Source organism: Oenanthe melanoleuca, chromosome 3, assembly GCF_029582105.1.
Source record: "Oenanthe melanoleuca isolate GR-GAL-2019-014 chromosome 3, OMel1.0, whole genome shotgun sequence".
NCBI classification, from domain to species: Eukaryota; Metazoa; Chordata; class Aves; order Passeriformes; family Muscicapidae; genus Oenanthe; species Oenanthe melanoleuca.
This window is the reverse complement of record NC_079336.1, coordinates 106,446,029-106,459,935: the sequence shown is the minus strand read 5'-3', so window position 1 is coordinate 106,459,935 and position 13,907 is coordinate 106,446,029. Positions and strand designations below refer to the sequence as shown.

The following is a 13,907-nucleotide window of genomic DNA, read 5'->3' as shown; positions in this document are numbered from 1 at the left end:
AAATAGCCAATTTAAACTTAAGTTCTCACATGTACAAAGATACACTAGAAGAGAGACCCAAGATGTTATAATAAATTCTGATATAGTAATTGATCAGTAAGTAAGGAATTCAACCTGTTCCTATGTCAGTGTTTTCCCCATGTCCTTCCAGCAAATAGCATCAGCAGTACTCAGAATTTCAATTCCCTAGGCTATGCTGGCATTTGCTTCCCAACATCTATTTCCAGAAACAGGTGAGAAGATTAGATTCACATATAGGGCAAAACTTGCCCTTGCAGAGTTAGTGCTGCAACAATACTATAGCAAAAGATATTCAACCACCCAGTAAAAAAGTATGCTTTTACCAAAATTCTAGGCTAATTACTGTTCCTATTCAAATGAGTTATTTCTCTAAAAGCTTAATCTGGAAAGCAACATATTCAGACCTCTATCTAACGAAAACTCAACTTTTTGCTAATACCTCATTATATTATATCACATTCAAAACTGGTCTCCTTTAGAAACAAATTCATTTCTATGTCCCACCACCTGCCCTCTCTTTCCCATTGCTTTCACCTTACTTATCACCTTTATTTGTGGTGTCAGGCCAGGCATTTTAAGAGAGAGAAATAATCTCCCCAAACCTGTGAGTGATAAAACATGCTCCAGGGCATTCAAAATGAGAAATCATCATAAGCAACCATGATCCAGAATTTCAGAGGCAACGGGGGGAAGGGTGGACTGGAGGATGACAACCATAAAAGAACACACATGTACCAATAAAATGAAAGCTGGATTACATCAATTGTTCTGTAACGTTTTCTAATGTTTCTTTCTTGCTTTGGCGAGATTTGAGTCAGAACTCTTTCAAGGCTGGGGTTCCTGAAGCTACACAAGAACGACAGACAGAAGGAAAAGTCAGATCTCATTTTTTCAGCTAAAACTCGTTACTCTTTGTAACTCTTCTCTGAAGGCCAGCATGATCAGAAAACTCTAGATTCCTTTTTTCCCTCATTCCATAAGTTTCAATGGGTCTACTAAAAAAAATCATCATTAGAAAACAGTGTCTAAAAAGGCATCAAAGCTTTTTCGAAGACTGTCTAGAAAGGACAGATACAGAAATGTGTCCACTAGATCGCAGTAGAAGAGCAGCCTAGAAATACTGCCTGGAATGCTTTCCCCCCAGGAAGGTGACAAAGTGCAAGCAGAGCTGGGCACAGCTAGTTCCTGAAAGCCATGGGCAGGAGGAGCAGAGCAGGACACTCACATAAATGAATCCGTGGAAAGAGAATGACCTGCTAATGCAATCCTGGGGAGTGAAATCCCACATGTAAACACTGTCACATTACTGGGGTCAGAGGTGAGAAGGAGGGAGCCTCCAGCCACACGACAGCAAGCTGTTCTCCAGAGCTCTAATTGCTAAGAAAATGAAGAGCAGCCTAAAGTTTATCAACAAAGATTTGGCCAGAATGATTCCCCACAACAAGGACAATGGAGCACTGGAAAAGGCTGACTGGCAATGCTGCAGAGAGCCTACCTTGATTTTTTTTTTTAACTGTTTAGCAAGTGTTTATCTGGAGTTACACTGCCTTGAGGCAACAGTACAAGACAGGTGAGGCTGCCTCCAGCTCCAACTCACAGGAATCCATGAGCAAAGCTTCATGAACAGCTGGGGCATTTTTCTCCATCTACCTGCCAAATCAGTAGGTCTTATTATTAAAAACCAAGTTTGCCACATAAAAAGAGGGCTACAGTTTGTGTCAGGAGTAACAGAAATTATTGTCAGTGGAATTTCCTACTGGAAAGGGCTTGCTCACCACAGCTGCTCTGAGCTCTGGGAATGACCTACGGACAGCAGTGAAACATAAGCACAGGTGGGAAGAGAGAGAAGCCTGCTATGAACTCTGGAATACATCTCTATGCTGTTAGAGGCACAAACATGGGCTCAAAAATATTTTTGACAAAAAGCTGAGGAACTTGTTTTCATAGTCTGTGCATTTTCAAGTCGGAAAACATTCCATGACTCTCCATTTCATTAAGAATGCAGGAAGTAACTGTCTACAAAACTTCCAGCAAACAAGTAAACATTATGGTTTGTCTTCATGGATGTTCTTAAGTACTTTTCCATGTTTTGAGCTTGCTAGGAAGCAAAATTACATCCTTCCATTGCTTCAGATAGCTTAATTTGAGACAAAGTTCTTGTAGATAGAACCAGTCAAAGCTTCCACATCTTTGGACCAATTTAAACCCCTCTCTTCCCTCCTATCCCTTCCTCATTCCATTAGCTAAACAATCTGCAGAGACCACGAAACACAGCCCAAAACTTCAGGTCAGCTAAACTCTTCTCAGAGATGCAGTCTTTGTTTCAAAACTGCCCTCCTTCCTGGCTCCCCTGAGAGGACAGTGAAAGGAACCAAGTGTGGAAACAACATATATCCAAGTTACCTATAGAAGCAATGAGAGAGAAAAGTCACTTACAAGAGCAAGTGGCTTATAAAATGGAAGGCAACTTGTCCTTGTTCTTTAAATAGAATAGGCAAAATACACCAACACCAGTCTGTAAGATTTTAAAAGCCACTCTACACACAGGCAAGTCTTATTCTTAGTTATGAATTTCTTGCTCTCCTACTTGCAACAGCCAACCTGAACATCCAATGTTATTGTTCAGTAGAGCATAAAAAAACACCAAAAGAATTCCAAGAACTACTTCAGGAAGTAAAAGCAGATAATCCAAGAACTACTTCAGGAAGTAAAAGCAGATAATCAATTACACAGAATGTGGTTAAAGAGAGATAAAATTAGAGACAAGAAAGTTACCAGTAAATGTACACAGAACAGCTGTGAAGGAGATAAAGACATAGAAAAGGCTGATGGAAAATGAATACCAAGATTTAAATGATAAGAAACTGCTCTACTATCAAACTATTTATGGATTATACATACAGTAGATGACAAGTTCACCTACTAGAATACAAATACAGAGTGACCAGGGCAATAAAAATACAGCTAGAAAAAAAATCTAAAGCAATCAACGTAATGGGTCACGAAGTAATGTACATACAATGCAAACAAGAAAATAACCACAAAATCCCCCCCCCAAATATCTTGTTTCCTTTTCATTTACAGCATGCTTTCTTCCACAAATCACCTCATCACCATTTAAAATCTCTATGAAAGTGCAGAATAAACTTGTTTGGAATTTGGTAACATCTGCCTCCAAAGGCATCAAACAGCATTATTGCATATCTCTTCTACCTGGTCTTTGCTCAGCCATACTGAAGCATAACAAAATTATTTTGAAGAATGACTTTTAATACTAAATAAATACTAAATACTTTTAATTTTAAAAAAAGAAACTCAAAAATTTTAGCAGAATTCACATAGCTTCACAATTAAAGCACATCCCTAAACTCTTCAGACTTCAGTATTTTGTGTTCTGAGTATTGCTGACCAAAGAGGAAGGGAAGCCCTGCAGCCTCTCAGGGCAGAGAACATCCTTGGACAAAATGGAAAACATCCCAAAGGACTCTGAATGCCCCCATGCTTCCCAAAGGTCTTGTCAGGTTAATGACAAATATGTTGTTGTAATACCAGGCAAATCACACTTTAGGCCCAAACAGGGTAAATGCCTATAATTCAAGGAGTGAGAACAACCTCCTGCCTCCCTGCCTCCCCTATTTCTAACAGGCAGGTGTTCCATGCTCTGGAATGTCAGCCAGCCATTGGAACATTTGTCACTTGCTCGAACCGATGAACATGTTTTCATCCACCACTAAGTGGAGCTGTTACCCTGGGAAAAGAGTTTCTCCATCTCTTTCAGCATTTAAAAAAAAAAAAAAAAAAAAAAAAAAGGAGAAAGAAGTGATTGAAAGCAGCCACGTTTACAGCTTCTTTAGCTCTCACTAATTTTTGTGGTAAAACTATTAAATTTATTATTCTGAGGATACTATATCCTCCAATCAGAGAATAAACATCTACCTACCTGTGACTATTTGACAGTTCTTGTGAGATGAACTAACAGCACCACTGAGGTTGTAAAAAAGCTCTCACTTAACAGAAGATTGCCCTGCACAGCTCAGTGAAGGTGTGAGGCAGAGAGCAAGACCAGCAGGCTGCAGATGGTCTGCTGCCCCCTTTACATGGAATACACTGACATGTAAAGAAAGCAGGACACAAAACTCAAACTCAGTCTACATGCCCCACATAAAATCCTGAAAAAAAATCATCTGCAACGTCACAGGAAATCCAGCAACACCCAGAGGAGCTGGCTGAGAAATATAGTGACATTGTTTTATCCAGAGCTACTTGAACGGTGACAATTGGAGATGGAAACTTCCCTGATTAAAATAAACTACATGAGAAAGAAAAGGAAACTCCAGGAAACAGTAACGAAACTATGTTTTGTGTTAACAAGTGTTGTAAGTGAAAATAGAAACTTGACATTTAAAACAAAAGTGTAAATAAAGCACTTTGTTTTCAGCTCTTTTAAATGCTCACTTACTGGTGATAAGAATAAACCTTAGCTTTAGACATTCAAATAATTTTCCAATATTGACAATAAGAAGCAGCATTTTTTGTTTAAAAAACAATATCATGCAAATCCATTGCTTCCCCACACTTCAGTGTTACGTGGTGCTACTTGGTAGAACAGCAATTTCTTTTTTGTTTAAAAACAACATAAAAATTAAATCATGTTACTGAGAAAAAGTCCATAATGAAACTATATTAAAGAGCAATAAACACTGTCTTGATACCACAATCCTTTAAAATGTATTTGAAGACAAAATTTCTTTTTCAAGAAAACCCCAGGTAAAGCAGCTTCCCCTTTTTTCGGCCCAGGCAGCCCCAGAGAGGAAGCTGCTGCCCAACACAGAGAAGGGAAAGGAAAAAAGTACTCCATGAAGCACTTGCTCAATGCAATGTCAAGCAGTGCAGTTTGGCAAAGCCTGTTGTTTGTACAGCCTTCAGGAATTCAGCTCTCCAAGGAGTGCTGGGAGCTCCTGGCTTGGAGGAGACTCACAGGAGCAGCTTTTGGGTTTTCAGTCGGTGCACGGACGTGCAGAGGGATCCCAGGGAGCAGCTCATGACTCACACTCCTCACTGCCTGACCACGGCTGGTCCCACCTTTCCATCCTGCCCCAAAGTGCTCACCCATCAAAGGCCAGCAATGAGCTCTGCTCTCCCCCAGACAGTGGCACTGAACCCCAGAAGAGAGCGCTGCCATTTGGGACGTATAGATGTCATAACCCAGCTCTGACTTGTTCACTGCCCTGCTCATACACAAATAATGTGTCACAGCCCATAAAACAGTGACTCATGACCCAGCTCTAACTTGTTCACTCATTGCTCACAGCAAACTAATGCAAGGCAGTCTGATGCTTACAGGGAAGGAATTTAAGCAGTGTAGTATTGCACTCTCCTCTCCTGTATTTTAGTTGTAACATAACAATAAAGTATTTTAATAAGCCTTCATTCCTACAGAGCTAGGATTTATGATGGTTCAGCTGAAATTTTATTCAAGACTTTTTCAGCATCTGGACACCTTTTAATCTTTTTAAATTATTAAGTCTTATACGTATAAAAAAATCGTAACAACATTCCAGCTTACATTCTCTATGACAAACATCCATTCCTTGTCTTCAAACTCTTCAGCGTGGGGATCCTAGAAAAACAAAACAGAGAATTTGAGTCTAAAAATAATCCAGGATTCAAGAGACTGCAACACAGCCAAGATTTTTATATACTCTGAATTATTTTTAACCACAGAAGATGGCAGAAGGAAATATATCAGCTCGGATGTAGGCTTTATGGGATATCCACTATATGATGAACAAGTTGGAGTAAAACTGCCAGTGAGGATTTAATAGAGATTCCTACAGATACAAACATGAGGTTGATGCTGATGAAGTCTGCAATTCTGTTTTCTTTCAGAAAAATTGAGGGGAAAAAAAAAAAAGAGAGATAAATCTCTCTTTAATTCTCAAGTTCCACCTCCCAGATAAACAAAACAAATCCAAATCTTGCAAATAACAGTGGAGGGAGCCACTTGCTTCCACCTGGAATGAGAAGATGCACACCCCAACCTCCTCAGGTCCAGAGTCTATGAGCACAAGTTGAGATCCAAAGTCACAGCTTCAGCACAGCACCTCCTTCCACTGCAGATTTCTTAAATACTTATTCCAAGTTCACAGCATTTCTATCGTATCACATGTAAAGATCAGAAGATGTTTTCACTAACAGGAAGAAAAATAACAATGAAGTTCATTTATTTGGCGCTTTTGTTTTTTTAAATTTAATGAGCTTTCAGTCTGCTGGAGTGGTCTGTATTGTTGTTGTCTGAAAGTAAAATAACAGTGGAGAAGACACTTAAGTCATTCCTCACAAGCCTCTGTCAAGGATCCTACTTTAAACAAAATACTTTTTAAAAAAATAATTAATCATCCAGTCCAAGTTCTGAACAATTGCACCAAAACTTCTACTCCTGTTGCAAAATATATTCTCAAATTAAGAGAAAGTGTCTGGAGTCGTTCTTTTGACATTAAACCTGCTTTTGCTATACCTCAATTCTATCCTATAATTTCTAGTTACAAGAAAACACTGAATTACTCCTCTGCCTCTGATGTTTGCACACTACAGGTGTTTGGAGTCACTTCCATATCATCAGCTTTTCCCAACATATATATGAGACCCCTCAGCATCTCTGTTTTCTTGCTATTATTTGGCAACTGGTCTTGACACTACAGCAAGAATGGCAATTCCATCTTGCTGCTCTAAATTAACAAAATGCATCAAGATATTTTGCTCCTATTACTATTATACCCATTACTACCATCTTCCTTTTGTTTCCAGAATGCTACAAGCCTCATATTTAATCTTCTTAGCTCACATTATCTTAGTCTTTCCTTTAACCCTTGTTTCAGTTTCAGCTCTGCTTTGAAGTCATATAGTGGGGAAAGATGCTGTGCAACTTTTTAACTAGTTCTCTTTGCATACACAGAATATTTTGTAAGTAATAAAAGTAAGTAAGTTTTGTAAGTAATAAAAGCTTATAGCACCAACAACTGGAGAATTTTTTAATTTTTTTTTTAATATTTTCCAGCACACAAAAAACTTGGGAAGCGTGCTCTTAAATAAACCTCCTCTTTGGATGAACTACAATAACACTTCCAGGAGGATATTATCCCATCTCCTCCTGCGCATCCTTCCTCCAAAACCCAGCCAAGTGAGTTCCTTGTGCAGCCCCACCTTCCAGTGAAAGAATATAAGATGTTGCTAAAAACTTATGTCAAAACTGATGATTCATTTTTATATATGAATAAATCTTTTGAGAGGTTTTTTTTTTTTAAAAAAATAATTTAAATACTGCAAATGAGTATCAAAACATGCTGTACTAGTAACCATAAGGACAGAAGGGCAAGTAGATACATACAAAATTATACTGAGGTATTTCTATGTTCCAATTAATGTCTTGTAAATATCAGATTATGTAATTATATCTCCATCACATTAATCAGGTTTGTGGAATTCTGCATTATATAAATAAAGTACATGATACCTGAGGGTTTGATGCATCCTATATAAATTCTAAAGATGTAACTTTCTGTAACCCAGCTATTAAATGCTTAAAATTTTTAAGAGTTAACCTGGGGCAATTACCTTTCTGTTTAATTGCTTCCTTTGATACAGCATGAAATGACATAATGAGATTTAATGGGATCATTAACCACTTTATGTTTTAATAAGCTACTCCATAATAAGTGACTCAACTCTTAAATATTTCATCCTGCTCAATTTTTTCCCCTAACTCCCCCAAAAGCTATTACTTCGAGCTTGCAGGCTGACCTAAAACTACCTCCAAAGTCAGGGTCCAATATTTTTTCCCATGTAACAAACAAAACATTCCTTGTTTTGTTTCTGCAAGGTAATAATCTATAAAGTCAAACCAAGCTCTCTGTCAGTGGCAGTAAAACTCACACCTCTGAGGGCTACAGAACCAGGTACTCTTCTGAGTATTTCTGATCATCTGACAGAGTAAAATAACACAGTATAATGCAAAGACTCCTTAATGTTCAATATTTTAGCACACACTTGAAAGCAAGTTGTGAACACTTTAGGAAGATAAATGCAGAGTATTGCTCCAAAACAGCCCTTAAAAGCTTCAAGGACTTCTCTAATGAACAGCCTTACCAAATGTTCAGAAAGTATGAAATATGCTGATATATGAACACTTCACATATGCGTAGGATATTTCAGATCTAAAAGTGAATCCAGATTTTTTTTTTAAACCCATGTTTCTTGTTAGTTTTAAAATGTCTCCAGAAAGAGAAAATCCTAAATAATTTTATATACATAAGCCTCAGCATTTCCTTGCAACAGACACATAAGTGGCTTCACTCTTTCCCTAAAACGCTTTTCTCAGAAGCCCAAGGAACAACATGGAGTCCTTTTTCTAATTAACTTACAACTTTATTACATGGTCACATAACCAGATCCTTGTATGATTATAGTTATAACACAGTTTCTTGTATGATTATAGTCATAACATAGTTTCTATTGCAAACAACATGCTACATTTGGGGCTAACATTTCCTCATGTGGTCTCCATAACAGGTGACGTTTCTATAAATCTGGCTAATCTTTCATCTTATTTTGGATTTGAAGAGAGTAAATACCAGTAAAAAAAAAAAAAAAAAACCACACCACTACATACTTCCCTCACTGGCTAATCCGTATTCTCTATTCATCCCCACATAAAACTCATGTGATGTATCTAGCAAACTATTATTTGAGGACTATACAGGTGACTATGCTTTAGGAAAAAAAAAGCTATTCCAAAGAAGAATAACTCTGAGAGTATTGGTCAGAGCAGCCTTTAAAATGCTTCAATACTGTATGAAAGCACTCTGGTAACAGGGCACAAAAACCTCACCTCACCTGCAAGGAGGTAGAAGTTGGGAATACTTAAAGTCAAGAGTTATAAACAGACCTTATTCCCATTTCCTAAAAGTAAATTATAATGAAAATTTCCTAAAAAGATCAAGGAACAAATTGCCTCACATCTCGCTGTAACACGAGGGGAGCTGGCAAGAAATTTTTCTTTTATAATGCGTGTTTGTTCACCAGTACACCACAGATGCAGAACTACACTCTATCCAACATTCACTATGGTTTCACCATGAATTGAAAACTGTAAGCATTAGGACAAATCCTCCTCATTTTACCATGTAAAAAAAGAATCATCATTTTTAATACCAAGACATGGGTCCCATTTTCCTGTCTCAGTTTGATGTTCCCTTTCAGCATCTTCAACTAAGTTTTAGAGACTTTTTTCTCTACCCTTTTTTCCTCTCTTTTGTGTCTAAAAAGATGACCTTAGTATGCCAAAAGTAAGAAGGTAAGAAGCAAATAGGGAACCATGCAAGAGATAGGACATCAGCTTTTCTTTGCAATCCCACCCCTTAGTTTCTTTCTGTGACACAATTATGCCCATCCACATGCCAACTACCCAAAAAGTCAACTCTTCTGGGCTTGGGAGGTGCAAAGGATATGCCAGACACATTTTTCTGTTCTCTTTTGATCAGTCCATCATGAACCCATTGCTGGCAAGGACTAGATCCTTTCTGCAGAGTACAAGGCGGTTTCAGATGGCTGAAGAAAGGTTTAGTTCAGGTTATATTCAGATTTATTTTTGTATTTCTTGCAATGGGAACAAAGGACATATCAGGGGACTGCTGCATTTCCTAATCAGCAGCCAGAGTGGGTAGGGAAGATCTTCAGACTGTTAGTCCCTTCCTCCCTTCCTTCCCCGTGCCTCCTCCCTAAGCGTTCCTGGTTTTTGAAGCTTGTCTTTCAATTAGATCACTTCATACCAGCCTTAATCTTCAGTCTTTCTTCTTGGGGAATAACTACTTAAGGACTGTCAGAGTGAATCACATCAAACACTGACAGGGTGTGTGATCTCCCTTTACCAGTGACCTGCAGCAGATGCTCTGGGTACTCCAGCATCTGTCCTCAGCTTTTGTACTTGCCTGCTTGAAACTGCTCAAGACTCAAGAGTTGACCCAATTCTTGTTGCTTTCATTGCCAGTTACAGAGGTCTGATTACTCCAGAAAATCATATACAACTGTGATCAGTTTTAATTGGAGCTGCCAGAAAGCAGGGAGCTCTGAGGAGACTGGCAGCAATATCCCTGCACATCACTACACCAAGCTCACACCTTCCTGTAAGGCCTCTGGGCTAGAAAGGCAACAAGCATTGAATGTTTTTTGGTTTTTGTTTTTTTTTAAATATTTTTTTAAAATTAGTTCCCCACTAACCCTTTAATTTTTTAACCATTTAATTTTTTGATGTGCAAATGTGCTTACTTCCCCAAGCTTTTGATTTTTATATCTGACACACACCACCTTGCCTACAGAACTGGTTTTCACTCCTATGGAGTATTCTCTATAGTATCTGGTCAAGATCCTGGTCCCTCTTATACTGAAATAAGTATGCTTTGAACCCAAACTTGGTCTTTACTTATGAGAAATGGCTTTATGAAGAGGATTTGGACTGATTTGGGTTCTTTTTTTTCCTCCCCTGAGATAACACATTGGCTTTGGTGAAATGTTCCTGCTACAACATGGCCAGTTATTATTCTATAAAATCAAAGCATGATTGATTTGGGCTTTCAAGAAGAATGATAGGGATTTTTTTCTGAGAATATGTGGGGATATGAATACTTTCAACTACACAAGTATGCCTTGATCATCTATTTCATTTTTATTTTACTCATAAATATTTTTTTTGTCTGCTCAGAAAGCTATGCCTTTAAAAATATCTTTTTCAAAACCTGGAATTAAGAGTTGGTAATGGCCCCTGTTGTTGCAATGGTACATCAGTGTGATAAACCATGTACATTACTGACAAAACAAGTGTTTTGTGTAATCCAATGAAGCAAAGTCCATGCTTACTCCTGGAGAACAAACATTTTTGCTCATGAAGCTTTGCTTTTAAGCTAGAAAATAATGATTGCTATTTAAATCCTCATAGTAAATTTGATGTTCTTTTAGCTTTACTAAAAGCATTGGGCTTGCTTGGCAGTGAAAATTTCTGGTTTAAAAATCTCTCTCAGCTGATAAAGATCTGTGTTTGCATATAAACCCAGAGAAAATTATAAAAGTTTTAATATGTGGTAGTTAAACTTTGCTAATGCAAGGACTCTAAAAAAATTAACTTCTGGAGCACAACCATAGTAACAAAAAGAAAGTGGGAATTCAGCTCTGGCTTTTCTGGCATTTATGAATCTTTTCGTGAAAGCACTACAAATTATGGATTTTAAAGGCACAATAGGCTTATTGTTTCATTATGTTTCTTTCTCCCCAGTTTGATTGAAAAATCCAAGGCATAACTAAACATCAGTTGGAGCTCAGTAAAGGAAGAAGTTGAACTTTCAGAACAGATGGAACTTTTTATGTAATTAGCACTTCAGTGACTGGATGGGCAGGAGCTACAGCTAGTCAAGGGAGGCTGAATCAATATGTCCATATGATGCTTTTTCCCACATGACTCCAGGGCAGTATGAAATTTTACCAGCAGCCCAGAATCAATTGAAACAAACAAACAAAAAAGCTTACATTTACTTGAAAATAAAGTTTTCTAAATGAAGGTTCTAATCTCTTCAGTACTTTCCTTGTGCAAGAATTACAAATATGTTGATGTAAACAAGGTAACACCCAAAGCAGGGCTGTGCAGATAATGCAGAATATCTCATCTGTTGACTGATCACAGGCACTTTGCTTAGCCAGCTCTCAAGTGTCCAGGCTGACTACTGAAGAGGAGACGCTTAACATTCTCATCAGCACTTGAAACCTTGACTTATCTCCTAATCCTACCAGCAACACATTTCAACAGCCACTTACAAATGCACTGCCACTACTGTGTGAATCATTTCCCACAACACATAGCTGTGTGTCTGGAGCCCACTCCTTCCATTCCCAACAGCACCACGGCACTCGTTTGTTATCTGTGATTGCTGCACAGCTCTGTGGGAGCAGCCAGCTCCCAGCCCTGGGCTCTGCCAGGGTGGACATGGAGGCAGCAGCTCCCTGAGCTTCTCAGGTGGTGCTGAAAGCAAACAGCTTCTGTTTGCTAAACAGGGCAGGCTGAGTGCACGTACTGCAAAGTGCTAAACCTTCAATAATCACCCTCCTTCGCAGGGGATCGGCTCCAAAAACGATTTTTACAGAACTACAAGATGAGCAGCCTCTTTTTCTGAGCTTTGGTGTTTTCAGTCTTTTTGTCCCCTCTCTCCTAGAGGAAGGGACAATATAAATACCCAGCTTCCAAGTCAGCTCGCAGAAAGGCGGTGCAGAGTGCTGTCACATACTTCCCTTCCCACTGCTCCAGGGCTGCCCAGACAATGCCTCAGCTGTGTGACAAACAGCCAGCTCTTTTTGACTGCCTTTGCCCAGAACCTACCAGCCACAGAAATGCCAGCTCTGTCCCCTGCTGCAGTTGAAGCACCACAGAGCCAACAAAGCCATCAGGGGTCTGGGCACAGCCTGAGCTGGGCTCACACCATCTTCTGCCTTCAGCCCCCTGCCCCTCACAGCTCACCCAGGCACAGCACTCCTGGGGCATCACACACCTTGCTCCACAAGCTGCTCTGTGCAATGCTGCATTCCCTTACAGAGAACAAAGGGCATTTGGCCACTTCCAGGAACTCTTGTTAGAAGAGCTGGAGGATCAATTAGAGCAGATTTTACAGTAAGAGCTGCCTGACAGTGTGATGGTTCTCAATATTTTGATTATAAATCCAATGCTCATTCCCCCAGAGACCACTGGGTACCATTTCCAGAAGGCACAGCTGCAGGGGTTATTCACACTCCTACCTCTCCTCCCAGACCAATTCTTGTGACAAGCAGGCCCATTTTTGAGGGAGAGGAAGAAATCCAGTGAACAGATCTGCCTGCAGAATTAGTGGTGGGTAAAATTAAGCTTTTGTAATACCTGACACTGACTCCAGAGGCCCTTCCATCCCTCACTAAGTAGTCCTCCCCTCAAGTCTCAGTTACACAACTAACAAGGCTGCTGTGCTGTTCTACATAACAGAACCCTGAAGCAGTACAAGTGTAAATAAAAAGGTGGGATGGCAAGAGAAGGCTGGAAGACACCTTCACTCCAAAGCCACAGTATCACAGTGATGCACCCAAAAGAAACTTTATTTCTCATCTTTTACATAACATCATAATCACAATCAAGATTTCTGTACATTCCTGCTTCACTTTAAATGTTGAAAATATTAAGCAACATTTATAGTTCAGATTGTACAGACATGTAGCATTGCCACATAATGCTGACAAGTTTTTTAGTCTAAGTAGAGGTCCTCGAAGCAAACAATTTTTGGTAGGGAACTCCTGAATCTCAGTTGAAAACTACATGTTTGCTAAGAAGACAGACAAGTTTATGATAGTTTATGATTACTGCCAGCCTAAGAAGCTTGTGTTCCCAGGAATTAAAAGGCAGGAATTATAAAGGGGGGGGGGGGGGGCGGGTACGAGGAAGTGGGGAAGACAACCCTCTTTTCTTAGGTTTAATGAACCAAGTAATAAATCCCCATTCTAAGGCTAATCAGGAGCCACATCCAAGCTCAGGAAAGTCCCCAAGACAAAGAAATACATATATTACTAATCAAAAAGAAGTATGTTACTGTTGCCCTAAGCTGCAAAGGGAGCAGTTAGAAATAAGAACAGCCAGAATGTAGATGAAGGCACCAGAGTCAAGAACAAGGAAGACCTATGGAATGAAAATCCCAGAAATCTTCAGCCTCCTACACTGTCACACATGCAAAGCTGCATCTTTTATCTTTATGCAGAAAGGGCCTTGCCCAGTGATATTTGGGAAATAAGTGCTAGCATAACTATCACTTCCTCCTCCTGAGTCACAG

At 39.2% G+C, this 13,907-nt stretch overlaps 1 protein-coding gene across 14 annotated transcripts in view; it reads right to left on the bottom strand.

The window, feature by feature from the left end:
• Positions 1-13,907, bottom strand: part of EHBP1 (EH domain binding protein 1) — a 207,846-nt gene that overhangs the window by 155,977 nt on the left and 37,962 nt on the right. For all 14 annotated transcript variants that reach the window (XR_008840253.1, XM_056488867.1, XM_056488854.1 and 11 more), the window contains exon 5: positions 5,588-5,641. Coding sequence is in view for 13 of the 14 variants with exons in the window: in XM_056488867.1 (XP_056344842.1) it covers positions 5,588-5,641 (54 nt within the window). In the remaining variant the exon portion in view is untranslated. The remainder of the gene's footprint in view (positions 1-5,587; positions 5,642-13,907) is intronic.